The 27,934-nt window shown below is 44.5% G+C and overlaps 5 protein-coding genes and 2 pseudogenes across 6 annotated transcripts in view; 3 read left to right on the forward strand and 4 right to left on the reverse strand.

Moving 5' to 3' along the window:
* The window catches only part of LOC144697346 (uncharacterized), a 407,771-nt gene that overhangs the window by 82,982 nt on the left and 296,855 nt on the right, over positions 1-27,934 (forward strand). The gene's annotated exons all lie outside the window — the stretch shown is intronic.
* Positions 1-27,934, forward strand: part of LOC144697172 (uncharacterized) — a 138,895-nt gene that overhangs the window by 37,354 nt on the left and 73,607 nt on the right. The window lies entirely within an intron of this gene.
* Positions 2,633-5,754, reverse strand: LOC144698236 (uncharacterized). Its single transcript, XM_078570221.1, has 2 exons — positions 5,679-5,754; positions 2,633-3,992 (listed from the first exon to the last, which is right to left on the reverse strand). Exon 2 carries the CDS (start codon positions 3,623-3,625, stop codon positions 2,633-2,635), a length of 993 nt encoding a protein of 330 aa, XP_078426347.1. The 5' UTR covers positions 3,626-3,992; positions 5,679-5,754.
* Positions 4,385-5,097, reverse strand: LOC144698237 (eukaryotic translation initiation factor 1A, X-chromosomal-like; annotated as a pseudogene).
* LOC144697093 (uncharacterized) lies at positions 6,055-11,371 on the forward strand. The gene is made up of 2 exons (XM_078568910.1): positions 6,055-6,115; positions 8,936-11,371. Exon 2 carries the CDS (start codon positions 9,294-9,296, stop codon positions 10,194-10,196), a length of 903 nt encoding a protein of 300 aa, XP_078425036.1. The 5' UTR covers positions 6,055-6,115; positions 8,936-9,293; the 3' UTR covers positions 10,197-11,371.
* Positions 11,135-13,237, reverse strand: LOC144696968 (uncharacterized; annotated as a pseudogene). The gene has a single exon (XR_013580286.1). The product of XR_013580286.1 is annotated as an uncharacterized LOC144696968 (transcript).
* LOC144697243 (uncharacterized) lies at positions 20,189-25,320 on the reverse strand. The gene is made up of 2 exons (XM_078569169.1): positions 25,175-25,320; positions 20,189-24,259 (listed from the first exon to the last, which is right to left on the reverse strand). Exon 2 carries the CDS (start codon positions 23,913-23,915, stop codon positions 23,325-23,327), a length of 591 nt encoding a protein of 196 aa, XP_078425295.1. The 5' UTR covers positions 23,916-24,259; positions 25,175-25,320; the 3' UTR covers positions 20,189-23,324.

The following is a 27,934-nucleotide window of genomic DNA, read 5'->3' on the forward strand; positions in this document are numbered from 1 at the left end:
GTTCCCCAAAATTTCTGGTATGTTATTTGTGTCCTCCTTTGTGAAGACAGAACCAAAGTATTTATTTAGTTGGTCAGCCATTTCTTTGTTCCCCATTATAAATTCCCCTGTTTCTGACTGTAAGGGACTACATTTGTCTTCACCAATCTTTTTCTCTTCACATACCTATAGAAACTTTTACAGTCAGTTTTTATGTTCCCCGCAAGCTTACTCTCGTACTCTATTTTCCCCTTCTTAATCATCCCTTGGTCCTCCTTTGCTGAATTCTAAAGTGCACCCAATCCTCAGGTTTGTTGTTTTTTCGGGCCAATTTGTATGCCTCTTTCTTGCATCTAATACTATCTCTAATTTCCCTTGTAAGCCATGGTTTGGCCACGTTTCCTGTTTTACTTTTGCGCCAGACAGGAATAAACAATTAGATAAAAGCAAAATACTGCGAATGCTGGAAATCTACGCTCTTTGAATGTTTGCCATTGCCTATCCACCATCATCCCTTTAAGTAACGTTTCCCAATCCATCATTGCCAACTCGCATCTCATACCATTGTAGTTTCCTTTGTTAAGATTCTGGACCCTAGTCTCAGAATCAACTATGTCACTCTCCATCTTGATGAAGAATTCTATTATATTACGGCCGCTCATCCCCAAGAGGCCTTGTACAACTAGATTGCTAATTATTCCTTTCTCATTACAATACCCAGTCAAGGATGGCCTGTTCTCTAGTTGGTTCCTCAACGTATTAGTCCAGAAAACCATCCCGTATACACTCCAGGAATTCCTCCTCTACAGTATTGTTACTAATTTGATTTGCCCAATCTATATGCAGATTAAAGTCACCCATAATTACAGATGTTCCTTTGTTGCATGCGTCTCTAATTTCCTGTTTAATGCCATTCCCAACTGTAATTGCCATTACAGTTTGGGGGTCTATATACAACCCCCACTAACGTTTTTTGCCCCTTGGTGTTTCTCAGCTCTACCCATACAGATTCCACATCATCAGAGCTAATATATTTCCTCACTATTGCGTTCATTTCCTCTTTAACCAGCATTGCGACTCCACTGCCTATTCCTTTTTGTTTGACCTTCCTAAACTGAATACCCCTGGATGTTCAGTTCCCATCCCTGGTCACCCTGCAGCCATGTCTCCGTAATCCCAACTATATCATACCTTTTTACATCTATTTGCGTGGTTAATTCATCCACTTTATTGCGAATGCTCCTCGCGTTAAGGCACAAAGCCTTAAGACTTGTCTTTTTAACGTTACTTGTCCCGTTCCCACTATTTTTCACTGAGGCCCGCTTTGATTCTTGCCCTTGATTTCTCTGCCTATCACTTTTCTTATTCCCCTTTCTGTATTTTGTTCTTGTCCTTGATTCCTCCTCCTCTGGCTGCTTGCATAGGTTCCCATTCCCCTTGCCATTGTAGTTTAAACCCTCCCCAACCACTCAAGCAAATATTCCCCCTAGGACATCAGTCCCGATCCTGCCCAGGTGTAACCTGTCTAATTTGTACTGGTCTCACCTCCCCCAGAATCAGTTCCAATGTCCCAGGAATCTGAAACCCTCCCCCTCACATCATCTCTTCAGCCATGTATTAATCCGATATATCCTGCTATTTCTACTCTGACTAGCACTAACAGGATGTGGGCATCAGTCCAAAAAGAGGTTCTACCAACTACATAACTGAGCAATATTGTGTATGAATTTCAGTGCCAGTGCAGTGCCAGGTATGAAGGACGTACATCCCAGTGATTGACTGATTGAATCAAACAGCATGTTCCTTCGCTTCTCCCTAATAGGTAGAGTACCAGCCCGCGCTTGCAAAACCAAAAACACGTCTACTGTTAGATGCAATTCCACCATTGAACAACACCTGCTGAACAATCCAGAGTGTGCTAATAGCTACACTAACAACCAATTTAAGGTAATCAGTCAATCTTGTAACATGGCTCATTTCTGTTTTCTAGAAGTGACATACATTCATATGCAGTGACCCACTCCCTACAAACCAAAGGAATGTTTTCATGCCTTGCACCTTTTTTGAATAACCCAGAAGTTTGGGAACCTATAGATTCATGTTGATTTCCCCATGGCAACGCCTCAGCCAATCATAGTTCACTTGCCAACCAATCAGCACCGGTTTCCCCTGTAGTAGATGTTGTTGTGATCATTTGAAATTTGGCATTCTTGTGTTTGTCCTGATCAGTACAAGATGAAAACCTTCGGCAACATGTCTCCCTTTTCAGAAATATTTAAGTTTTGCACTACCAAAGAACTGTATGTTGTTTTATGTTCCTTGATAACTTAATATCATAATGGGGGTGTCACTGAGAAGAATGTGTAAGTCAGTAAGAATCGTCAGTAAGGATTAATCAGCACTTTCGAATTGGAGATGTTAATCAGTGGAACTTTTCAGACACTGAATTGTAGATTTTGTACCAAAAATCAATTTAGGATTGAAGTAAAAGTTCCAGTTGAGAGTCCTTGAATTAAAACAAAATATCACAGGTGGTGCTTTTGAAAAGGGGCATCACAGCCCTGAAAATCAGCAACAGGTCCAGAATATTAAACTCCAGCTAATTATAGGGGTTGTTAACATCAGCAGAAACAAACCTAATATTGTCAGACTATCAGTCCTGGGTGTTATTTACAGGAGCAATAACACCAGAATCCAACCCCTGCAGACACTTGTGAACTCGCTGGTGTGTTAGCAGGTGGGATGACCGAGTGTATCCCTTCCCACACTCAGAGCAGGTGAACGGCCTCTCCCCAGTGTGAGTGAGTTTGTGTAAATGCAGGCTGCCAGACTGAGTGAATCCCTTCCCACACACAGAGCAGGTGAATGGTCTCTCCCCAGTGTGAGTGCTTTGGTGAGCAGTGAGAATTGATAACTGCCTGAAACTCTTTCCACAGTGAGTACAGCTGAATGGCTTATCCTCAGTGTGAATTCGCTGGTGTGACAGAAGGCTGGATGAATTTGTGAAATCCTTCCCACACATAGAGCAGGTGAATGGCCTCTCCCCCGTGTGAACTCGCTTGTGTGCATTGAGGTTGGATGAAGACCTGAATCTCTTTCCACAGTAAGTGCAGCTGAATGGTCTCTCCTCAGTGTGAACTCGCTGGTGTGACAACAGGTTAGATGAAAGAGTAAATCCCTTCCCACACACAGAACAGGTGAATGACTTCTCCCCTGCGTGAATTCGCTGGTGTGACCAAAGACCGGATGGCCCAGTGAAATCCTTCCCACACAAGGAGCAGGTGAATGGCCTCTCCCCTGTATGAACTCGCTGATGTGCGTTGAGGTTAGATGAACACGAGAACTTCTTTTCACAGTAAGTGCAGCTGAAAGGTCTCTCCTCAGTGTGAATACTTTGGTGTGACAGCAGGTGGGATGACAAAGTGAATCCCTTCCCACACTCAGAGCAGGTGAATGACTTCTCCCCAGTGTGACTGCGTCGATGGATTTCCAGCAGGTATGGATAATTGAATCCTTTCCCACATTCCTCACATTTCCACGGTTTCTCCAGGGTGCCAGCCCCAATGTGATTGCGTTTATGGATTTCCAGTCGGGATGGATAATTGAATCCTTTCCCACAGTCCCCACATTTCCATGGTTTCTCCATGGTGCCGGTGCTCTTGTGTCTCTCCAGGTTGGACAATCAGTTGAAGCCTCGCCCACAGACAGAACACATGTACGGTTTCTCCCCACTGTGAATGGTGTGATGTTTTTTCAGGCAGGATAACTGGTTAAAGCTCTTTCCACAGTCAGTGCCTGGAACACTCTCACTCAGGTATATGTGTGTCTCTTGGTGCTTTTTTACTCGTACTGAATTTTGAAATCTTCTTCCAAAGACAGAACAGGGTAACATTTCTCTTTCCACAGTCAAAAGCCAATGATATTTAGGTCATGATGAAGCATGTGGCTCTGTCAGATCTTGACGTGAAGTTTAGTTTGAGTTTCCTGCCTGTAAATCTTCCTCTTCAAAAACCCTGGAAAAGGAATTCACAAAATTAATTCAGAACAGACAATTCTACTTTGTATGGAAGATTTTTCCTCTCATTTACCCAAAAGCTGTAAATCCTCGTCCCACACACTCTCCCTCCTCCCTGGGCTGAAATCCAAACTCATCGCACCATCTCCACCATTTCATGGCTGCACTCCCAGTCTCCACACCCCCTGATCCCCACTCTGGCTGAGTTCAGTTTGCCAGCCCGTATGTAGAGGGAGAGTCAAATCAAGAGTCAATAATTTTCTCTCCTAGTCACAGGACCCCAAAGTCCCACCCATTCTGTGTTGCATTACCACATTGGCCACACATGTACTCTGCTTGCCGCTGAAACATGACGACCGCCAACATGAGCCTGTTCCCTAAAAAGGCTGCTTTTTTTTTTCAGGTTTAACATTTTATTGCAAAGTTGCACTTTTTACCAAACTCATCCTCACACTAAAGCCTTTTTATTCTCTTGTGACAAAGAATATAAATACACTAAAAGATTTTTAAAACAAAAAAAGTTACAGAATGGGTTTCTTAGATACATCAGTCATGAATCAACTCATCCACAAAAAAGAATTCAATTCAAAAGGAAGCTTGGTACAAGGTTGGAATCCCACTTTAGATATCATCAATGTCCTCATCATCGTCCCCAATATCGTCAAACTGGATTTCATCATCATCACTAGGTCCAAAGGTGTCTGTTTCATTGATTTTGGCATGCTCTGGAAGTTCACCTTAGGCTTTTAAACTTCTTGCCTCATCCGCATTATATTTCAGGATGACATCAGCCTTATTATCCTGATAATCTCTCAACCCAACCAATATAATGTCTGACGTGTTTATCCAAACCTTCTTTCTCAGCTTCCCTCGAATATGGCAAAGCCTCTTCACACCATCAAAACACATGGCTTCCAAACGTCCATTGCCCAGCATCTTAATCACCTGGGCATATTCCTGACCATCTTCTTTAAACACCAGCTCACGTTTCTCGGACTCATTTTCATTCTTACCACGTCGCCTGTTCTTACCTCCCTTACCTTTATTCTTGGGCATAGCTCTACGTGTGTCCGCGGCCTCCGGCTGCTCCTGTTCACCGCACACCGCACTTTCCCTAGAAAGGCTGCATTTATTTGTGCTACAACACCAGGGGAAGTACTTCCTGCATCAACACAAAGACAGTGTGAGTCGTGGAAAGCGAGAGTCGCTTTTAAGTGCAGCTGGTGTCTTATATCTCATTTTACCATTTGCTGCTGGACTGACATTCTAAATTAAGTTTTGAAATACAAGCTGAAATCTGGTATCAGGGAGTAAATTAAAACACAATCATGTTAGGATTGACTGTTCCCCAAAATCCTGTCAGTCAAATTCTCATCAGAAATACATCAGGGGATTGTATTTTAATAGGTCTTTTCACAGATGCCATAAAATGACTTATTTTTAAATAAATATGAACATAGTCTTCAGTAAATAAATAATAAATAACGATATTTAATAAAACAACCACCCAATGTAGGGTTCGACACTCTGACTCTGGGTTTCTGATCTCCATTAACCACTAACTGAGCGGCCGCTTTGCGGATCCACAAAGTGTTTCCAAATCCTCTCCGTCCAGCCACCGGCTCCATCGCTCCCTCCCCCCAGGGCCTGTCACCGCGGGGTAAACACGGGGCCTGGGGCCTACCCCAGAAGTTGATCCAGTTCCCAGTCCAGCCGCGGTTTCCATTCCTACCCTGTGCTCACAATCTCCTCCCGCCTCCCGAACCGTCCGATCCTCCTCACTCTGTCACCATGACTGACACTGAGCATGCTCAGAGCGCACACCCACACTGCACCTGCGCAGTGGGAGCCGGGCTCACCGGCCGTCGCCATCTTGGGAGAGGAAAGCGAGTCTGTTCAGGGAGCCGGGCGTATGGGCGGCCATCTTAGTGAGGGAACGGGTGAATGAGGATGGGGCTTCCTCCCCGGTGACAGGCCCGGGTTACCCGGGCAACCGGCCGCCGCCATCTTGTGCTGAGGGTTTTCCATCCGGGTCTTTAGTGAAGGAATGGACAATAAGGTGGAGTCAGTTTGAAAACTGTTCAGAGGAAGGTCTGAAATCAGATTTACATCCAGATACCTGTAAGGACAATAAAGTTTACATCAATTATGTGTTTAAAATGAAATCAGAATGCTGGAAATACTCAGTTCTGAAGAAGAATCATATTGGATTGGAAATGTTAAATCTGTTTCTCTCTCTTCAGAGAAGCTGCCAAACCTGCTGAGGATTTCCATAACTTTCTGTTTTTATTTCAGATTTCCAGCATACACCGTATTTTACTAAAATTATATTTCTTTGAAATTTTGTTGCATATCTAGTTAAGAGTAAAATAATTGTTACCATTTAAATGTACAAATCAGTGATATTTATTTGTGTAACTGAGACTCGGCTGTTCAGGAACAATGTTAGAAATCAGTTCACAGAAAATATAGTGGAAATCTGGAATTCTGTTGAGATTCAGACAATTGAAAATAAATAACACAGATTGCCGGACGTTTGTGAGGCAAGAGAGTATTAATGGTCATGGAATCAAGGCAGTTGGATGGATTTAACATAGAAATCTGGTATCAGCACACTGGAGCTCAATGTCTGAGCTTGGACTAATTCTGGGTTTTTTTTGAAGGTGCTGTAGGTTTCCCGTCTGCTCTGTAGATTATCGCCACGCCCACGGGTAATTTGCTCAAGGTGAAATGCAGAGAGGAAAATGGAGAAGAGGGTTGGTGCAATGACACAGCCTTGTCTGATCCCAGTCTTCACTGAGATACAGTCTGTGGTGGTTCTGTTGATGAGGTTCATGGCTTTCATGTCATTGTGGAGTAGGCAGAAGATGGTGGCAAATTTGAGGAGGATACGGGATAAAACGTCACAGTTTGACTGTGTAAAAGGCTTTTGTGAGGACAGAAAAGGTCAAGTACAGCAGTTGGCGCTGTTCCTTGCAATTTTCTTGGGTTTGCCACACAGTAAGGATCATGTTTGTGGTGCCTTTTGATGGGGGAAACCACACTGTGAACCTGGAAGGGGCTCTTTGGCCATTAAGAGGTGATTGAGGAGGATCCTTGCAATGATCTTCCCTGTGGCAGGCAGCAGGGAGACTCTTCTGTAATTACTGCAAATGGATTTATCTCCCTTCCTGAATATAGTCACAATCGCAGTGTACCAGAGATTCCCCGACATGGACTCCTCTTCACTGATGAGGGATATGAGGTTGTGCAGCCATGCCAGGAGTGTAACACCATCCTGTTTCAGAATTTCAGCAGGTTCATCTGCTCTCGAAGTCTTGTTGTTTTCAGCTGTTAAATGTTTTTTCATTTTCGTGCTGGACGTGACAGCACTGAGGCTGAGCCAGACGGGTTATTGAGGAGTGGAGTTGAGGACATTCAAGTCAAAGGCAGTGTCTTGATTGAGGAGCTCTTCAGAATATTCTATCCAGTGAGCACTGGCTGACTCTCTGTCCTTGATGAGCTCCCTCCATGTTTGGTCAGGGAGGTTGGTCCTTGAGTGCTTGGGTCCTAGATTGTCATGACAGCGCTGAGGAAACCACACATGTTGGTGTCCACGAGTTGTTGGATCTCCCCACATTATCTTGTGGGTTTTACTACCTACCAGCACTGCCACCCCACTCCCCACTCCGTCGCTGAAGAACAATGGTGAACCCTCGAAATATGGACCATTTTCTGTATCTTGGGAGCCTCCTCTTGATGAAGGCAGACATAGACGACAAAATTCATCACCACCTCTAATGTTCCAGCTCAGCCTTCAGCCGAATGATGAACAGAGCATTTGAGGACCAGGATGTCAAACCCGAGACTCAGACCCTGGCTTACCGGGCAGCTGTGATCCCCGTGCTCCTAAAGGCTTCGGAGACTTGGACAATCTACATCACGCACCTCAGAACACTGGAGAAGTCCCACCAGCGGTGCCTTCACAAGATCCTCCAAATCCAGTGGCAAGAAAGGCGGTCCAACAGCAGCGTCCTCTCCCAAGCCAACTTGCCCATCACTGAGGCGCTAATCATTCTAAACAGGCTCTGCTGGGTGGGACATGTTGTTCGTATTCCTGACACCAGACACCCAAAGCAACTGCTGTACTCGGAACTCAAGTCACAGCAGGAGACTCTCAGGAGGTCAGCAGAAACACTTTAGTAATCTCCTTAACACACCCTTGAAGAGATCAGATATCCCCACCAACTCATGGGAGACCCTGGATTGTGACTGGTTAAAACGGAGAAGGCTCATTTGGGAAGGCATCGAATACATTGAGAAACTTGGTCGGGAACACACAGAGGTGAAGTTGAGGCAATTGAGAGAGTGCACAATCCTCCAAACCACCCATCTACCCAACCCTTTAGGCACTACCTGCCCTGCATGTAGCAGTGTCTGTAGATCAGGCATTGGACTTTTAAGCCATTTCAGAACCCATCAAATCAGAGTGGAAACAAGTCATCCTTGATCCAGATCGACTGCCTAAGAAATAGGCAGACATGGGAGGTGGGGCTCCCTTCCTGGTGACATGCCCAGGTTACCCAGACTACCGGTTGCCATTTGAGAGAGGAGGGCGGGCCTTGTTCAGCCAGCCGGGTGCATCCCTGGCCATCTTGGTAAGGGGACATTGGGTAATCAGGGCTTCAGGGTCCCAGTGACCAGGAGAGAAAATGATTGATTAATTGATTTTTATTCTCAGTTTGCACACAAGAGCTGGAGAACTGGACCCAGCCAGAGGAGAGGGAGGGAGAAAACTGGGAATGGAGGACAGAAACTTAACTGGAATCTGCACAGGGAAGATGGGGTGTGGGATGGGGTTTTACAGCTTTGAGGGAAAACATGTTACACAGAAACTTGAATTGTCTGTTCTGAATTTCTATCCTGGACTGACATGATGACTTTTGTGGCCTCTTTTTACAGGGTATTGTTAGGTGAGGATTGGCAAGCAGGAAACTCAAACCAAACATAATTTCAAGATCTGAGTCTTTCGATTCATCAGGACTTGAATATCATCCGCCTTTTAATGTGAAAAGAGAAATGTTTGTCTGTTCTGTTTGTGGGAAAAGATTTCAAACATCAGTGTGACTGGAAAATCACCCAGACACACACATCCAAGTGAGAGTGTTCCAGTGCACTGACTGTGGAAAGAGCTTTAACCAGTTACACAGCCTGAAAAAACAGCACACCATTCACAGTGGGGAGAAACCATACACATCTTCTGTGTGAACGAGACTTCAACTGATCATCCAACCTGGAGAGACACAAGGACCCCAATGTCATGGAGAAACCGTGTAAATGTGGAGACTGTGGGAAGGGATTCAATTACCCATCTGACCTGGAAATTCATAAACGCATTCACACTGGGGAGAGGCCATTCATGTGTTCCGAGTGTGGGAAGGGATTCACTCAGTTATCCAGCCTACATACACACCAGAGAAATCACACTGGGGAGAGACCGTTCACTTGCTCTGAATGTGGGAAGGGATTCACTAGGTCACCCACCCTGCTGAAACACCAGTGGATTCACACTGGGGAGAGGCCATTCACCTGCTCCGAGTGTGGGAAGGGATTTACTAGTTCTTCCAGCCTACTGATACACCAGCGAGTTCACACTGGGGAGAGGCCGTTCACCTGCCACAAGTGTGGGAAGGGATTTGTCGATTCATCCACCCTGCTGAAACACCAGCCAGTTCACTCTGATGAGAGACCTTTTAAATGCCCAGATTGCAAAAAGTGCTATAAAAGTTCCAGGGAACTGATGCGCCATCAACGTGTTCACACTGACGAGAGGCCATTCAGATGCTGTCAATGTGGGACTGGGTTCATGACATCATCTGATCTCACAATACATCAGCGGGTTCACACTGGGGAAAGGCCATTCATCTGCTGTGTGTGTGGGAAGGGATTCACTCATTCATCCAACCTCCTGAGACACCAGCGAGTTCACTCTGATACGAGAACTTTTAAATGTTCTGACTGTGAGGAGAGCTTTAAAAACAGCACTGATCTGCTGAGACACCAACACACTCACACTGGAGAGAGGCCATTCATCTGCTCTGTGTGTGGGAAGGATTCTCTCGGGCATTCATCCTGCTGCAACACCAGCGAGTTCACACAGGGGAGAGGCCATTCACCTGCTCCATGTGTGGGAAAGGAATCATTGATTCATCCCACCTGCTGAGACTTCAACAAGTCCACTAGTGACGACTGGGTTTGTGTTGTGTCCTTATTGCTGCTGTTAATCACATCCAGGACTGAACTTATGGGTTAATCCTGAGGTGTGGAAGAAACGTGTCATAGCCGCTCTCTTCCATGGTTCAGAACTCCTAGACACAGAACAGAAGGCTCCTTCACAATTGGGTTTAGAGTCAGGAAGAACAACGGTGAATGCTGGAAATGTGCTGTCAAATCAGAGATTGGTGTAAAACTGTGATCTGTTCCTGACTGAGAGTGAAACGGCAGGTTTAAGTTTCCAGTCTGAAAATGACTGTGGTAATTATGGTACGAGGATTTAAAATGTTTGTGTGATATTCTTGGGTCTACCAATGTAAGGCAATAACAAGAAGTTGCATTTCTACAGGGAACCTTTAACCTCTCTCACCTTCCGTTAACTTCAATGTAATGGAAACTGACAGTTGGAACCTGTCAACATTTGAAAGATATTTACAAATGATTCAAGTGTTTCTTACAAGTTGGGATCTTCCTCTGTTCTGTCCACTTGAGGTGTTCGATAACAAACTTTCGCCTGTGAATATCGAGCTGGAATATTGAGCTGTGATGTGTTTCCTTGTTCATCTTGTTGACTCTAAATATTGAATTTTGTGGTTTCAGACACCAGATAATCAAGCTCACAACATCAGATTGTCTTTTCCTGACTTTATTAACAGCACTGCAATGATACAGACAGAGTAATTCCTTACATGGTTCCGGTCCTCAATGAAGTACTTATAAATGTCATCATTTTATATACTTCAGAGCCTGTAATATAGGAATGATGGATTGGTGTGTAATTTTAATATAAGTTTAATTCAATATTCCTTCCTCTAATATCTCGTCCACCTCTTCCCTGTTACCTACTGCATTTGTTTGCCGATTTTTGTTATTACAGATTGTCACATATTCCCATGTTTTTAACTAGATTATATAGTCTCTACATTTAATTTTATGAGCTTTCTTGCTGTAAGTTACAATTCAGCCTTTGAGCTGTGAATGTATTTCTTGAATAAAACACCGTTATATTGAAAAAATGTAGTTACCCGATCCAGAGAACAGATAATACAGTGGATTCAGAGCTCTCTTCTCCCCAGCTCTGATCTAAACAGCTGCAGCTACACTGGAGATATTTATAATTAACTTGTTCACTACATCCATGATCTGACCCTGCTCAAACCATAACCACAAGGATATCTGTGCATTGTTCTGAGTGTGAGCACAAGGCTGTGTTACTATCACACACAGATACCATTTCCTTGGTTCACATCTCCATACGAAGACCAGCTCTTTACACATCCCCTTTCTTCACAATTGCAGCAATCGTGGGCAAGTATGAGAGACTCATTAATATTCTCCCACATTTCATAACAGCAAAGGTTCCACTGGGACAAAGAATTCAGGCATTTTCCATTACAGGCAAAAAACAGAGCAGTACAGGAGCACGCTAACAGTTTAACAGAGTCTCATCAGCCTGCTGGTTCCTGTTAAGTTTATGAGGATTTAAATTTAAACCTCCTTTACAGGTGTGATGTTCAAAGGTGAGAGAGATGCTGTGGGACACACACTAACTCCAGGACCTGAAAGTGATTAATAGATTGGGTTTTGTGTTTAGTGATCCCACGTGTGTCACTGATACCTTCCCTGGATCCCAAGGCTAGGGAAAATACTCTGGAAGGTATGGGGAGCTGGGAATTGTCCTTGAGAATAACTGAAGGTCTGAGAATTGAAATAATCTGAAGTTAGAAAGGAGAAAAGGTTCAGTCCTGCTCATGGTCCTCAGCAGCAACAACACAATCCAACTTTGTCAGTGACATGTGAAGTTGCTGGTGTTTCAGCTGGCTGAATGAGCGAGTAAATCTCTTCTCACACACGGAGCAGGTGAGCAGCCTCTTCCTGGTGTGAACTCGCTCGTGTCTCAGATCAAATGACTGAGCAAATTTCTTCCCACACACGGAGCAGGTGAACGGACTCTCCCCAGTGTGGATGCGTTGGTGTCTCTGGAGGATGGACGACTCAGTGAAACATTTCCCACACACGGAGCACATGAACGCCCTCTCCCCGGTGTGAACAGGCTGGTGTCTCAGCAGGTGGTGTAAACAAGTAAATCCCCTCCCGCACACGGGGAAAATGTACGGCCTCTCCCCGTTGTGAATGCGCTCGTGTATCAAAACGTGGCTCAACCGAGGGAAGCTCTTCCTACACACGAAGCAGATGAACGGTCTCTCCCCGGTGTGAACTCTCTTGTGTGTGAGCAGGGTGGATGACTGAGTGAATCTCTTCCCACACAGAGCAAGGGAATGGTCTCTCCCCAGCGTGAATTCGCTTGTGCATTGAAAGCTGGGTTGAACGAGTGAATCCCTTCCCACACTCGGAGCAGCTGAACGGTCTCTCCCCAGAGTGAAATCGCTTGTGTATCATAAGATCAGATGACCGACTGTATCCCTTCCCACACAAGGAGCAGGTGAATGGTCTCTCTCCAGTGTGAACTCGCTTATGTATCATAAGGTGGAATGAATGAGTGAATCTCTTCCCACACACCGAGCAGGGGAACGGCCTTTCCCCAGTGTGAATGCACTGGTGTCTCAGCAGATTAATGCTTCTTTTAAAGGTCTTCTCACATTCAGTACATTTAAAAGGTCTCTTTTCCAAGTGAACCAATTGGTGCTCAGTGTAATGGGAGGACTGAGTGAATCTCTTCCCATACTGGGAGCAGCTGAACGGCCTGTCCTTGGTGTGAACTGGCTGGTGCTCAGTGAGATGCACTGACTCGCTGAACGACTCCCCACAGTAAGAGCAGCTGAACGGCCTCTTGTCAGTGTGAACTCGCTGGTGTTGGACCAGTTCCTCAGAGGTTTCAAAGCTTTTCTCAGAGTCAGAGCATTGAAGAGGATGCTCATCAATGTAATCGAGCTGGTGCGCCAGCAGGTTGAATGAACACATGAATTTCTTCCCACACATGGAGCAGGTGAACGGTCTCTCGCTATTGTGAGTTCGCTGTCGTGTCAGCATGTTTACCAGCTGTATCAATCCCTTCACACAGGAGCAGGTGAACGGCCTCTCACCAGTTTCCAGCTGAGATGGTCAATTAAATCCCTTCAGATCCCGATGAATTGAGTGACTTTCAGATTTTGACATGAGGTTTGGTTTGTTTTTCCTGACTGCAAATCCTCCTCTTCTAACACCCTGTAAGATACGTTTACAATGAATTACACATAATATACATTAAACAAACAGGTCATTTGGCCCATCCGGTCGCTGCGAGAGTTTCCAATCCACACGAGTCTCCTGCTGTTATGCCAACCTCATCTCAGCCTTTGAGCATATCTTTTGAATCCCTTTTCTCTCATGTTCTCACCTAGTTTCCTTTTGAAAGCATCTTAAGTTATTTGTGTCAACCACTTCCAGTAGTAGTGAGTTTCATATTTTAACTACTGTCTGAGGAAAAAAAGATCTCCTATTTCCCTGTTGGATTTATTAGTCTATATGGTGTTTTCAGGAGGTTGTGGTGCAGTGGAAGTGCCCCTGCCTCTGAGCCTGAAGCTCCAGGTTCAAGTCCCACCCCAGGACTTGATGGCTAACGAAGGTGCGTTTATTATTCAGCCAAACAGATTGAGTATCAACCTGTAAATCCTGCCGACATATACTAATGGCAGACAATAACAATGGGAGAGATTTCTGGTCATCCACATGAGCTGGAAAGAAACTGGAACCTCTCCCATCACTATCCATAGCTCCAGGTTACAACATGCATGTAGAAGTGTCTGTTGCACAACAACATGGATTCCATGGGCAGCTGGTTGGCTGGATGACCGGTGTGGATCCGATTGGTGCCAACTGCACAGGATTAAATCCCCATTCCGGCTGGGGTGGATTCTGGACCTGCCTCCTTCCCCGACCCGTGTGGTGATTGTGAGGCTGTCAGTCAGAGCTGCCTTTGGGCAGAGAGCTGAAGAAGGCTCCCAGTATTGGATAGGCCACCCCATTCACAATTTTAAAAACCTATATCAAAAGAGATGAACCTCATTTTTGGTTTGAGTTTGCTGTGTGTAAATCCTCCCCTTCTAACCCCCTGTAAAAGGAGTTTCTAAATCCATCCCTGTCAGTCCAGGATAGAAATGCACAGCATTCTCTCCGGCTGACAGGGACACGGATGACCGCGCATGCGCCCTGCTGAATATTGACCTTATTAAGATGGCGGCCGTTAACTCGGGCCTGTGACCGAGGAACAATCGCTATTTTTCGCGGTCACAGGCCCGAGTTAACGGCCGCCATCTTAATAAGGTCAATATTCAGCAGGGCGCATGCGGGAGCTTCTTATCTGGGATTTGAGGCCTCCATCCTGGGTGTGTGAAGGGTTGGCACAAACCCACCGGCTCCATTACTATTCCGCACTCGGCCGTTTCTCACCCACTTTACATTTGACACGACTGCCTGTTTGTTACTGTGGAGAAGGCGGGTTTGGGGCCTACACTTTCCCTCCGGCTCCATCCCTCCCGCAGTTTCTCACGGGCTTCCACATGACCCGTTCATATGTGTACTGCGCATGCTCCAGATCACAATGCCCGGCTGATTGACGGCAGCTCAGGACCAATAAGACGAGGGGGCGGAGTTGGAGGACCCGGCAGCAGCTGCATCATTTTGGAAGCTGATTTGTCTCAAACTCCAGGAGAAAACTGGACCTTTCTGTTTGTGGCTTTAAACAGATGAAACCCTGTGGGTGCGGAGTAAACATTTCAACATTTGTCAGTGAAATGGGTTCATTCAGGGCAGACAGCAGGGATTATTTCAGGAATTTACAGTTTAGTGATTGAGCTGTTGCGCCCGCAGTGCACTGTTCTGAACCGCTTGTCTGGGATCTTTCCTCTTAATTCACTGATTCCCAGTTGAAGGTGTATCTGCAATAAATTAGTTAACTTTGGATATCAATCCAACGTCAATGCCATCCTCAGAACGGGGAAAGTCCATGGTTAAATAAATGAACTAACACTCAAATCACTTGATGGGATTCTAAGATGCACATCATCTGCTCAGATAGAGGAAGGTGCATTGCAGCTAATGAAAAGCAGCAATCACACTCACAGACACCATACACACACTCTCAATCTCATCAAAATATCTCCTGTTGTCTTATTGGTTCATGTCTTTTCGAAGAAAATCCTGAGTGAGCCGTAAAAATCTCAAATGCTTGTCAAGCTTCCCCTGAAAGACATCTGTACTATACACTTTACCCTTTCCCTGTGGTAATGAGTTCCACATTCTCACCACTCTCTGGGTGAAGATGTTTCTTCTGAATTCCCTGTTGGATTTCTTGGTGACTCATAGAGTCATAGAGGTCTACAGCACAGAAAAAGGCCCTTAGGCCCATCAAGTCTGTGCTGGTCAAACAAGTATCTAACCATTCTCATTCCATTTTCCAGCACTAGGCCCATAGTCCTGTATGCCATGGCACTCCAAGCACACATCCAAATACTTCTTAAATGTTACAAGGGTTTCTGCCTCTGCCACCCTTTCAGGCAGTGAGTTCCAGATTCCCAACGCCCTCTGGGTGAAAAAGTTCTTCCTCATATCCCCTTTAAACTTCCTGTCCCTTATCATAAACCTATGCCCCCTGGTTATTGATCCCTCCACCAAGGGGAAAGGTTCCTTCCTGTCTACCCTATCTATGCCCCTCATAATTTTATACACCTCAATCATGTCCTCCCCAAATCTCTGCTCCAGGGAAAATAACCCGAGTCTATCCAATCTCTCCTCATAACTAATAACTCTCCAGCCCAGGCAACATCCTGGTAAATCTCCTCTGCACTCTCTGTCTAGTGCAATCACATCCTTCCTATAATGCAGATTCCAGAATGGCACGCAATACTCTAGCTGTGGTGTAACCAGCATTTTATACAGTTCCAGCAGAACATCTCTGCTCTTATATTCTATGCCTCAGCTAATAAAGGCAAGTATCCCATATGCCTTCTTAACCACATTATCTACTTGTCCCGCTATCTTAAGGGACCCATGGACATGCACACCAAGGTCTCTCTGATCCTCAGTACTTTCCAGGGTCTTACCTGTATTCATTGCGTATTGTTTGTCCTGCCCAAGTGCATCACTTCACACTTATCTGGATTAAATTCCGTTTGCCACTGACCAGCCCATCTGACCAACCCGTCTATATCCTCCTGTAATCTAAGGCTATCCTCCTCACTATTTACCATCCCATCAATTTTCATGTCATTCACGAGCTTACCCTCCTACAGTCAAGTTTAAATTGTTTATATATACCACACAGCAAGGGAACCAACACTAATCCCTGTGGAACCTCACTGGACAACAGGCATCCAGTCACAAAAACACCCCTCGACCATCAACCTCTTCTTCCTGCCACTCAGCCAATTCTGGATCCAATTTGCCAAATTGCCATGGGCTCTTACCTTTGTTATCAGCCTCCCATGCGGGACCTTATCAAGAGCCTTGCTGAAGTCCAAGTAGACTAAGTCAAATGCATTGCCCTTATCTACACACCTGGTCACCTCTTTGAAAAATTCAATCAAATTGGTCAGACATGACCTCCCCTTATCAAAACCATGCCGACTGTCTTTGATTAATCCCTGCCTCTCCAAGTGTAGATTAATTCTGTCCCTCAGAATTGCTTCCAATAGTTTCCCTACCACTGAGGTTAGACTGATTGGCCTGTAGTTCCCTGGTTTATCCTTTCCTCCCTTCTTGAATAATGGTACCACATTGACTGTCCTCCAATCGTCTGGCACCTCTCCTGTGGCCAGAGAGGTATTGAAAATTATTGCCAGCGCCCCTGCTATCTCCTCCCTTGCCTCACTCAACAACCTGGGATACATTTCATCCAGGCCTGGAGATTTATCTACTTTTAAGTCTGCCAGACCACTTAGAACCTCCTCCCTTTCTATGCTAATTTCTTTAATTATATCACAGTCCTTCTGCCTGATTTCCATACCCATGCCGTCCCTCTCACTTGTGAACACCGACACAAAGTATTCATTTAGAGCCCTACCTACGTCTTCCAGCTCCACACACAAATTACCACTATGGTCCTTAATCTTTCCCTAGTTATCTTCTTGCTCTTTAATGTACTTGAAAAATAACTTTGGATTTTCCTTTATTTTAGCTGCCAATGTTCTTTTCATGCCACCTTTTTGCTCTCCCAATTTCCTTTCTAAGTTCCCCCGACACATTCTGTACTCCTCTAAGGCTTCCGCTGTTTTGAGCCCTCGGTATCTGCCATAAGCCTCCCTTTTTCTCTTTATCCAATCCTGTATGTCCCTCAACATCCAGGGTTCCCTGGATTTGTTGGTCCCACCCTTTGTCTTTACTTGAATATGTTGGCCCTGTACTCTCCCTAATTCCTCCTTGAATGAGTCCCACTGTTCTGATGCAGATTTACTTAAAAGTAGCTGTTCCCAGTCCACTCTGGCCAAATCATATCTGATCTTATTTAAGTCGGCATTCCGCCAATTTAGAACTCTGATTTCTGGCCCATCCTTGTCCTTTTCCATAACAACCTTGAATCTAACAGAGTTATGATCACTATCTGCAAAATGTCCCCCCACTGATACATCTACCACTTGCCTGGCTTCATTTCCTAAAATTAAGTCCAGGTCTGCCCCCTCTCTTGTAGGACCTTCTATGTACTGGCTTAAAAAGCTCTCAAGTGTGGGTGTTGATGCCAGAGTGTGGGTGTTGATGCCAGAGTGTGGGTGTATTGAAGCCAGTGTGTGGGTGTTGAAGCCAGAGTGTGGGTGTTGAAGCCAGAGTGTGGGTGTTGAAGCCAGAGTGTGGGTGTTGAAGCCAGAGTGTGGGTGTTGAAGCCAGTGTGTGGGTATTGAAGCCAAACTGTGGGTGTTGAAGCCAGAATGTGGGGGTTTTGAAGCCAGAGTGTGGATCACCTTGAAACCTCTTACTTGTCCAAAAAGAGCCTGTTTGAACCTTTACACAGACATATGGTTTACGTATGGGTCATGAGATTGAATCATATCAGAGTTAGAAATGTTCCATTTCAGGGCCTGTGCTAGAGACATGTACTTGGCAGAGAGAACAGGTCTGTCCTGTGTTTGTCACCCAGCAAGCTGCTATGGAATCTTTCTTCATAAGCGAGAGAGAGGGAGGGAGCTAGCTATTCCTATAATGTTCGATAATTTTTTTTACAGATCGCCACACCTTGAGAAGAGAATATCCTTATTGATTCTTTACAACTGATTTTGAAGGGTCATGTGGACTCGAAACGTCGACTCTTTTCTTCTCCACCGATGCTGCCAAACCTGCTGAGTTTTTCCAGGTAATTCTGTTTTTGTTTCTGACTAACCCAGCTATTCCTAAGCTATTAGCTTGTTTTCCCAATTTCTTAATTACTTACCGTAGATAACATACTAAAGCTACTAGAATTATCAGAATCAGCAAACCAAACCGTTGAGCTGCCACCAAGAATAAATATTAAAACCTTTTCCAGTAAATGTGATAACTATTGGCTTCGATTCATCCTCCCCACCTACAGTGGCATAATGGTATTGTCACTGGACTAATAATCCAGAAACCCAGGGTAATGCTCTGAGCACCGGGTATGAATCCCACCATGGCAGATGGTGAAATATATATTCAATCAAAAATCTGGCATTAAAAGTCTAATAATGATTGATGTAAAAAAAACCATCTGGTTCACTAATGCTCTTTAGGAAAGGATTATCTGGTCTGACCTACATGTGTCTCCAGACCCACAGCAATGTGGTGACTGTGAAATGGCCGAGCAAGCCACTCAGTTCTCATCGGCAATTAGGGATGGGCAATAAATGCTGGCCGAGCCAGCAATGCCCACATCCCGTGAAGAATTTTTTAAAAATTTCTAAATGATTAAGAACATAAGAAATAGGAGCAGGAGTAGGCCATTCGGCTCCTCAAGCCTGCCCCGCCATTTAATAAGATCACGGCTGATCTGCCCCAGGCCTCAATTCCTCTTTCATGCCAGCTCCTCATAGCTCTCAGCTCCACGATGTTTTAAAAATCTATCTACCTCACCTTTAAATACTTTCAGTGATCCAGCCTCCACAACTCTCTGAGGTAGAGAATTCCAGACATTCACTATCCTCTCAGAGAAGAAATTCCTTCGCATCTCAGTTTTAAATGAGTGTCCCCTTATTCTGTAACTATGTCCCCTAGTTCAAGATTCCCCACTAGTGGAAACGTCTTCTCGACACCTATCCTGTCAAAACAAAAACAGAATTACCTGGAAAAACTCAGCAGGTCTGGCAGCATCGGCGGAGAAGAAAAGAGTTGATGTCTCGAGTCCTCATGACCCTTCAACAGAACTGAGTAATATTAGGAGAGGGGTGAAATATAAGCTGGTTTAAGCCCCCTCAGGATCTTGTACATTTCAATAAGATCACCCCTTAGTCTTCTAAACTCTCATGAATAAAGGCCTAACCTGTTTCGCCGTTCTGGATAAGTCAACCCTCATTCCAGGAATCAGTCCAGTGAATCTCTTTTGAACCACCGCCAAGGCCAATATATCCTTTCTTAAATACAGGGACCAAAACTGTACACAGTACTCCAGGTGCGGCCTTGCCAACATCCTGTGCAGTTGGAACAAGACTTCCCTATTTTTAAACTCCAACCCCCTAGCAATACAGGCCAAAATTCCATTCGCCTTCTTAATTACTTGCTGCACCTACATGCTAACTTTTTGTGTTTCATGCACAAAACCACCCAGATCCCTCTGTGCTGTGCTTTTTTGGAGTCTCTCTCTATTTAAATAATAGTCTGCCTTTTGATTTTTCCTACCAAGTGCATGACCTCACACTTTCCTACATTAAACTCCATCTGCCAAGTTTTTGCCCACTCACTCAACCTGTCTCTATCCCCTTGCAGATTCTTTATGTCCTCATCACAACATGCCTTCCCACCTATTTTTGTATCATCAGCAAATTTGGATACAATACACCTCCTCCAAGTCATTAATATAGATTGTAAATAATTGAGGCCCTAGAGCTGAACCTTGTGGCACTCCACTAGTTAAGTCTTTCCAACCTGAAAAAGACCCATTAATCCCAATTCTCTGTCATCTGTGTGTTAACCAATCCTCAATCCATGCTAATACATTACCCCCAATACCGTGAGCTCTTATCTTGTGCAAGAACCTTTTATGTGGCACCTTACTGAATGCCTTCTGGAAATCCAAACACACCAAGTCTACCAGCTCCCCTTTTACAACTCTGCTTGTTAAATCCTTAAAGAACTCTAGCAAATTTGTCAAACATGATTTCCCTTTCACAAAACCATGTTCGCATGTCATAAATACATATGGTTCAAACAAAAGTTCATGCATGGACTTTAAAGATTCTCCAGCTCTCTGTTCACTGCCATCCACCTTGTGGATATTTTCTAAATCCATATTCTAAATCTGTCTTCACTTTAATTTTACTCCCTCTGATAGATGCCAGTGTGTTTAATTCTATCCTGATTGTTTAAGGTCAGTTTCTCCATGGACTATGTGTCAATAACTTAATGATTTAAAATGTTGCCTCATACTGACCACATGAATCACATCATGTTGTTCTGTTTGAGTAGCTGAGCATGTCCGGGGTCTGGTCTTCGCTGCAGGTTCACCATGCATTTTCACACGTTAATTACACCACAATAACATATCACAACTGCACACTCACAGCGTTATCCTAGTATGCCCCATGGACCATCTGATACAAGTCACTTTTGGGCTTTCAGGTAATCCTACCAAAAGATTAGGGGGGTGGTCTCTGTCTGAAGATCTTTACTTAACTCGCCCTGCAAGTTCCAATGCCTCACAAAATGGCCAGACTATCAAATTCAGGTTTTTAAAAAAGTTCAGAGGGAAGAATACATGTATCTCCAAGAGAAAGCTATCAATTTACGAGTCTCATTTACATGTTCCTGACTTTCACTAGAATGGATATGGATACCAGATTGATCTATTCTATTGAACTATACCCAGGGTGAGTTATTCCAATTCCCATTTGGTGTTGTGATTTTCTTTATCTTTTATTCTAGCTGGGACATCCCATTAATTACCATTCTATCTCATTCGGGAGCTCTGGAGAAACTTTACTGTCCAATTCAATATTCACACCATCTGTTATTTGTAGAGCAGAGACACATGTATTTGCATTCAGTATGAAGATAACTCCCATATCTCTCCTCCTCAAGCACCTTGTCTTGAAAGATAACAAATGGGATGAAACCAAATCTTTAAAAGGCAACGTCTTTAGTTCAAACCGTCAACATGTTGTCAGTGGAGAGGGTTAACTCCTCTGCTTGTTTTCAAAGGGGTTGGAGCAAACATTCTCAAATTGTGCACAATTATGTTGACTTTACGGAACTTTTCCTTTCAGGTCAAAGACGAACCAAACACCATCTTAAACTTTGCGATTCCAATTCTGTATTTTTTTTCAGCTTTGCCCAATGTTGCTTCTTTTTTTTTCATTCTCCTTCAGGCACCTTTCCAAATGACTGTAATAAAACTGAAGAAAAATAAAACAAACAAAATCAGCTTTCACAGGTAAACTTCAACCTCCTTAGACCACAAAAAGTTAAAGAGGATGGAGCTTCCCACAGCTTGTGATCTCTGAAACATAACTTCAAGGCTAAAGCTGATCTTTGGGGAATCCAATTTTTCGGTGCCTTTGACAATTCTACAAGTCAATTGTAATTCATACTTAAAGGTTTACTTTCACACAGTATTTACAAGATTTCACTTGTCTCAGCACAGAAGCTGGCAGCATTTTAGATTAACTACCAGTTGAACTTTCTCTTGTAACTGGCATATGGTGATCATGTTCACTGTAGATCTGCCAGCACAGAAACCGCACTGTGCTTCTGGACACACTCAGTCTGCAAGTAGATAAAGTCTTTTAAGCATCATCCTGGTGAAGGTCGTTCCTGTGACACTAAGGAGTGAGATGGAACTGTAGTTGTTGCAATCTCTTTCACCACAATTGTTTTTGCATAATATGCTGACTTTTGAATCATGCATGTCCTGTGGAATTGAGGTCATGAAGGTGTGGCAGTAGATAGGACTTTCCGTGCTTGAGCAGTTCAGCTGTAATTCCATCAATGGCAATCAATGGCCTTTTCCAGCTCAAGTGATGAAATTTCCTTGTTCAACTCACCCATGACAAGAAGCTGCTGGAGAGAGTCAAACAGAGACTGGGAGGTGTCTGTCTCATGGAAGTGCAGCTCACAATTGTGTTCAACCCAGCAGGACTTCTGTCAGTGAGTACTTCACCATCTGCCAATTTCAGGGAGTCAACTTGGGTGATGGTCGGACCAAGCGCCCTCTTGATCCCATCATACATAGCACGGAGATTCCACAGGCAGTTTGGGTTTCTTAGTGTGGGCTGATCCAGTGTTTATTTACACTGCATCTCCCTGTCTTCTGCACAACCATCTTGGCTACTTTCAAGTTGTGCAGTGTTCTAGCTGTTGGGTTTATGTTGTGCATCAGGTAGGCTTTGCTTTTTGCTTCAATGACAAATGTCATCTCTGCTGAGTGGGTCTCAAACCAGTCTTTGTTGTGGGTTCCACCTTTACCAAATGTTGCTGCTGCTGTGTCAGAAATGATTGAACTCACCGACTTCCAAGCTTCATCAATATCAATGTTGATTGATGAAGCTTTTATTGATGTGCCTGTAAAATATTTCACTGTTTTGTTTCATGTTCATTGATAATTTAATTTCAAAATGGAGGTGCCACTGTGAAGAATGTGGCAATCGGTAAGAATTGTCAGCAAGGATTAATCAGCACTTTCTAATTGGTGATGTTAATCAGTGGAACCTCTCAGATATTGAATTGTAGATTTTGCACCAAAGATCAATCTAGGATTGCGGCAAAAGTTCCTAATTTTACTGCAAACTAATTCCTGGTGAGAATTCTTGATTAAGCAGAAATATTGGAGATGGCATTTTTAAAATGAGACATTGTGACATCTCCAGAATATTAAACTGCAGTCAGTTATGGGGTTAACATCAGCAGAAACAACCCAAATATTGTCAGATTATCAGACCTGGATGTGATTAACAGCAGCAATTACAGCAGAATCCAATCACTGCAGTCACTTGTGAACCCGCTCGTGTCTCAGCAGGTGTTGTGACTGAGTGAATCCCGTCCCACACAAGGAGCAGGTGAACGGTCTGTCCCCAGTGTGAACTCGCTGATGTGTCAGCAGTTGGGATGACCAACGGAATCCCTTCCCACACATGGAGCAAGTGAACGGCTTCTCCCCAGTGTGAGTGCGTTGGTGTTCATTGAGGTCGATTGACTGCCGGAAGCTCTTTCCACAGGAAGTACAGCTGAATGGATTCTCCTTCGTGTGCATTCGGTGATGTGACTGCAGGGCGAATACCTGAGTGAATCCCTTCCCACACACGAAGCAAGTGAATGGTCTCCCACCCGTGTGAATTCGCTGGTGTTCAGTGAGGATGGATGAAGACTTGAACCTCTCTCCACAGGTTGTGCAGCTGAATGGCTTCTTCTCAGTGTGAACTCGCTGGTGTGACCGAAGGCCGGATGACTGAGTGAATCCCTTCCCACACACGGAACAGCTGAACGGCTTCTCCCCAGTGTGAATGCGTCGATGGATTTCCAGCTGAGATGAAGAATTGAATCCTTTACCACAGTCCTCGCATTTCCACGGTTTCTCCATGATGTCAGTGTGTTTGTCTCCCTCCTGGTTGGACAATCAGTTGAAGCTCATCCACGCACAGAACATGTGTATGGTTTCTCCCCACTGTGAACAGTGTAATTTTTTTTCAGGCTGTATAACTGGTTAAAGCTCTTTCCACAGTTTGTGCACTGGAACACTCTCACTCGGGTGTGTGTGTGTCTCGGTGCTTTTCCAGTCACGCTGATGTTTGAAATCTTTTCCCACAGACAGAACAAACAAACATTTCTTCTTCCACATTCAAAGGTGAATTGAGTGACTCTGCCAGATCATGTTGTGATGTTCAGTTTGAGCCTCCTGTCTGTAAATCCACCCGTTCTAATACCCTGGAAAAGGAGTTTACAAAACTTATCACTGTAAGTGCAGGATAGAAATTCTGAACAGACAATTCTAGTTCCTATGGAACCGGCTTTCCTTTTTCCTGCAAAGCCATAAATCCTCATCCCACACACTCTTCCTCCTCCTCGTACTGGAATCCAAACCTCAGAGTGAACAGCCATCCCTTAATTTATGGGATTTCCCTGTATTTAAGTCAACTATCCTAGGCCGCATGATGCTGGGCACTGTTTGTCCCCTAAATTGGACCCCTCTCATTGCGCAGAACCCTGTCCCTTACTGTTTCTGTGTTCCAACAGCTCTGTCATCATCCCACCCAACACCCTCCCACCGACTGAAATGGACTCCCACGGCAGGGTGTCCTTTAATTTTTGTTGGTCAGCCTGCCAAACTCATCACACCATCTCCAACATTCCTTTCCCCAACTCCCAGTTTTCTCCTTCCCTCCACTCTGGCTAGGTTGAGTTCTCAAGCCTCTCTGTGCAGAGTGAGAATATAATCAATGAATCAATCATTTTCTCTCCTGGTCACTGGGACCCTGTAGCCCCGCCCACTCCCTGTTGCTTCACCAAGATGGCCGCACAGAAAGTCAGGATTCCAGTGCAGGTTGTTATTGGGGGTTTGGGGCCTGCAGCGGGTGTTTCCGAATCCTCCCCGCCCACCTCCCAGGGTTTCCTTCCTTCCCACAGATCAGATCCTCATTGATTTGAGCCCAAAGTGTAACCTCTTATTTATTGTCCCCCCTCCCCCATCCTCTGATGTGAACCATCCTCCACTCGCTGACCCAGGATGGCGGCCGTTAACCTGGGCCTGGGCCTGTTCCCGGGAGGGAGAAGCCCCGCACTGGTGTTTATGAAGCCTCCCAACCCACTGCCTCCCTCATGACCCGCCCGGCAGTAATTTACCGGCTGAGAATTTCCACACAACCGCCTCAACTGTCCGCCATCACCCGCACTGTGCATGCTCCAGTTCACCGGACCTGAGGAGGATTGACGGCAGCTTTGGACCAATAGGAAGAGGGGGCGGGGTTCGAGGACCGAGAAGGAGCGGATGGCCCTTCAACCAATCGGAGCGAATGAGGGGCGGGGCTGAGCCCGGATCTCCCTCATTGGCTGAAACCTCTGCATCATTTTCAAAACTTTGATTTGTCTCAAACTCCAGGAGAAAGCTGGACCTTTCTGTTTGTGGCTTTAAACAGATGAAACCCTGTGGGTGTGGAGCAAACATTTCAACATTTGTTAGTGAAATGGATTCATTCAGGACAGACAGCAGGGTTGATTTAAAGGAACAACACAGTGGAGTGAGAAAGGATATTCAGTGGCAGGATTGGGGAGCTGGGACTTGTAACTGAGGGTTTGAGAACTGAAGTAATCTGGAGTAAGAAAGGAGAAAATGACAACAAACTGAATATGTAAATACATGGAGCACCATTACTGGATGTCTGGGCGAGTGCAGACCCAACAGCGCTCAAGAAGTTCGATACCACCCACTACAAGCAACCCACTTGATTGACAACCCATCCTCAAACATTCACTTCCTCCACCGCTGACGAACAGTAGCAGCAGTGTGTACCATCTACAAGATGTACTGCAAGCTCACCAAGTCTCCTTAGACAGCACCTTCCAAACCCACGACCAGCACCATCCAGAAGGACATGGGCAGCAAACACATGGGAACACCTTGACCTGAAAGTTCCCCTCCAAGCCACTCACCATCCTGACTTGGAAATATATCACTGTTCCTTCATTGTTGCTGGGGCAAAATCCTGGAACTCCCTTCCTAACAGCACTGTGGACTGCAGAGGTTCAAGAAGGCAGCTCACCATCACCTTCTCAAGGGCAATTAAAGATGGGCAATAAATGCTGCCCTGGCCAGTGAGGCCCGCATCCAATGAATGAATTTAAATATAATGTCCCTCATCCCCGATTTTAATCACTCCACCATTGGTGTCCATGCCTTCAGCTGCCTGGACACTAAACTCTGGAACTTACCTCCCTGAACCTCTCCCCCTTTTCACTTCACTTTCCTCATTTAAGACACTCCTTAACTTCTTTAACTAAGCTTTTGGTCATCTGACCTAATATGTCCTTATGCTCCTATGAAACTCCTTGGGACATTTTATTATGTTAAAAGCTCAATATAAATATCAACTGTTGCAGTTGTTGTTGTATCTCAGTCAAACCCGATCACTGACTGAGTGAGTGAATCTATATAAATGTAACTCAGATGGACACAACTTGTTAGAACAGACCTAGGGAGAAGGAAGCTCTGAACTAACTTCTGGACTTTCTGTTCTCCACAATTGGGAACAGCAAATATGAATTATGCAAATTTTCCTCACTCTAAATTAGCAAGCTTGGATAATGTTCCTGCCTGGTTTCACTTGGCATGCATATTAGCAGTTCAGTCAACAACAGAAGTTAATGGGTTTTCGATGCAGATAAACATTGTTGCTCACCACCTCTAAGATGTCTCATAGTAAAGTGTGCTCCTAAAGACAGATGCAAATGATGCTGTAATTGAACCAGAGGAAATGGCAGAGCTGGTACAGAATCATTCCTTTAAGTAATCGGTCTTCAGAATAGAGTATCAGGAAAAGCGACCGAGGGAGCCGTGGAAACCGAGGTGCAGTGCAGATCTGCTGGCTTCCCTCCTGTCTTCTACATGGACGCGATTTATGCGCCAGAAAGCTTCTCACCTGGAACAAAGAGGGATCAAATATAATTAACGCATCATTCTCAAAACTGTTCCCAGTAAAGTTCTTGGATTTTGTTTAAAAGCTAACTGCACTCAATTTCAAATGAGCACCATATGATTTGCATTACCTGGTGACTGGCGCTCTTTTGTCTAACTGTCATCTTTGCAATTCAATGTTGCTGTATATTTCAGAGAGTTTCAATACAAATGAGGACATCAATATCAGATAAAATATTGATATTAAATAGAGAATATCGGAACAAATATTAAGCAAAGTTTGTTGAATTTCGCCCTCCGAGGGTGAGAAGGATGTTCCTAATGATTAAGCAGAAAGCAATGCTGCCTGAGTCATTTGCTGGACGGACACTTCTACATTTTGAAATTCAAAACAAGCTGAGGCACCAGGGTGAAACCAACAGTTGTCTCTCTGCCACAAGTGAAATGGCCTCTCAGTCTAACCATTGGGATCCTCCAAACATTCTGGTAGCGGAGCACTGCCCTGCTTGCTGCACAAATATTTATTCTGTGTAAGATTTTGTTCCAAGAACAAAAATATTTTAAACAAAATAAAGTAAACAAAGTATTGAACATGTGATCTTGGCAGGGCTCTGTTAAACTCTAACAATCATTTTCCTCTGTAATATAGCACCCTCGATTAACGGGTTGTGGAGCAAAAGTAATAAGATTGTATAAATCAACTCGGAAATAATGAGATGTTTGCCATATGAACATGATATAATTATGCAATTGATCTCATATCGAATTTACAAAAGTGTTATTTTTTCTGATCAAAGTATATTTGGAACCCAAGTCTAAATCTTCATGGCATTGGGTCAGGGAAACCCTGCGAATTAAGGCAAACTAGGCATAGATTCTGCAGAAACTCCGTTTTCAAAAGGGAATTGGGAAATTAAATGAATAGGAGGAAAAACACAGGTTTTTTGAAAGAGAGAAGGAAATTGCGATTA

The sequence above is a fragment of the Cetorhinus maximus genome, chromosome 23, assembly GCF_964194155.1.
Source record: "Cetorhinus maximus chromosome 23, sCetMax3.hap1.1, whole genome shotgun sequence".
Taxonomy (NCBI): Eukaryota; Metazoa; Chordata; class Chondrichthyes; order Lamniformes; family Cetorhinidae; genus Cetorhinus; species Cetorhinus maximus.

Bases quoted from the DNA above. Each gene is read 5' to 3' on its own strand.
- LOC144698236 (XM_078570221.1), bottom strand. From the start codon at position 3,625: ATGGAGAAACCATGGAAATGTGGGGACTGTGGGAAAGGATTCAATTAT.
- LOC144697093 (XM_078568910.1), top strand. From the start codon at position 9,294: ATGGAGAAACCGTGTAAATGTGGAGACTGTGGGAAGGGATTCAATTAC.
- LOC144697243 (XM_078569169.1), bottom strand. From the start codon at position 23,915: ATGGAGAAACCGTGGAAATGCGAGGACTGTGGTAAAGGATTCAATTCT.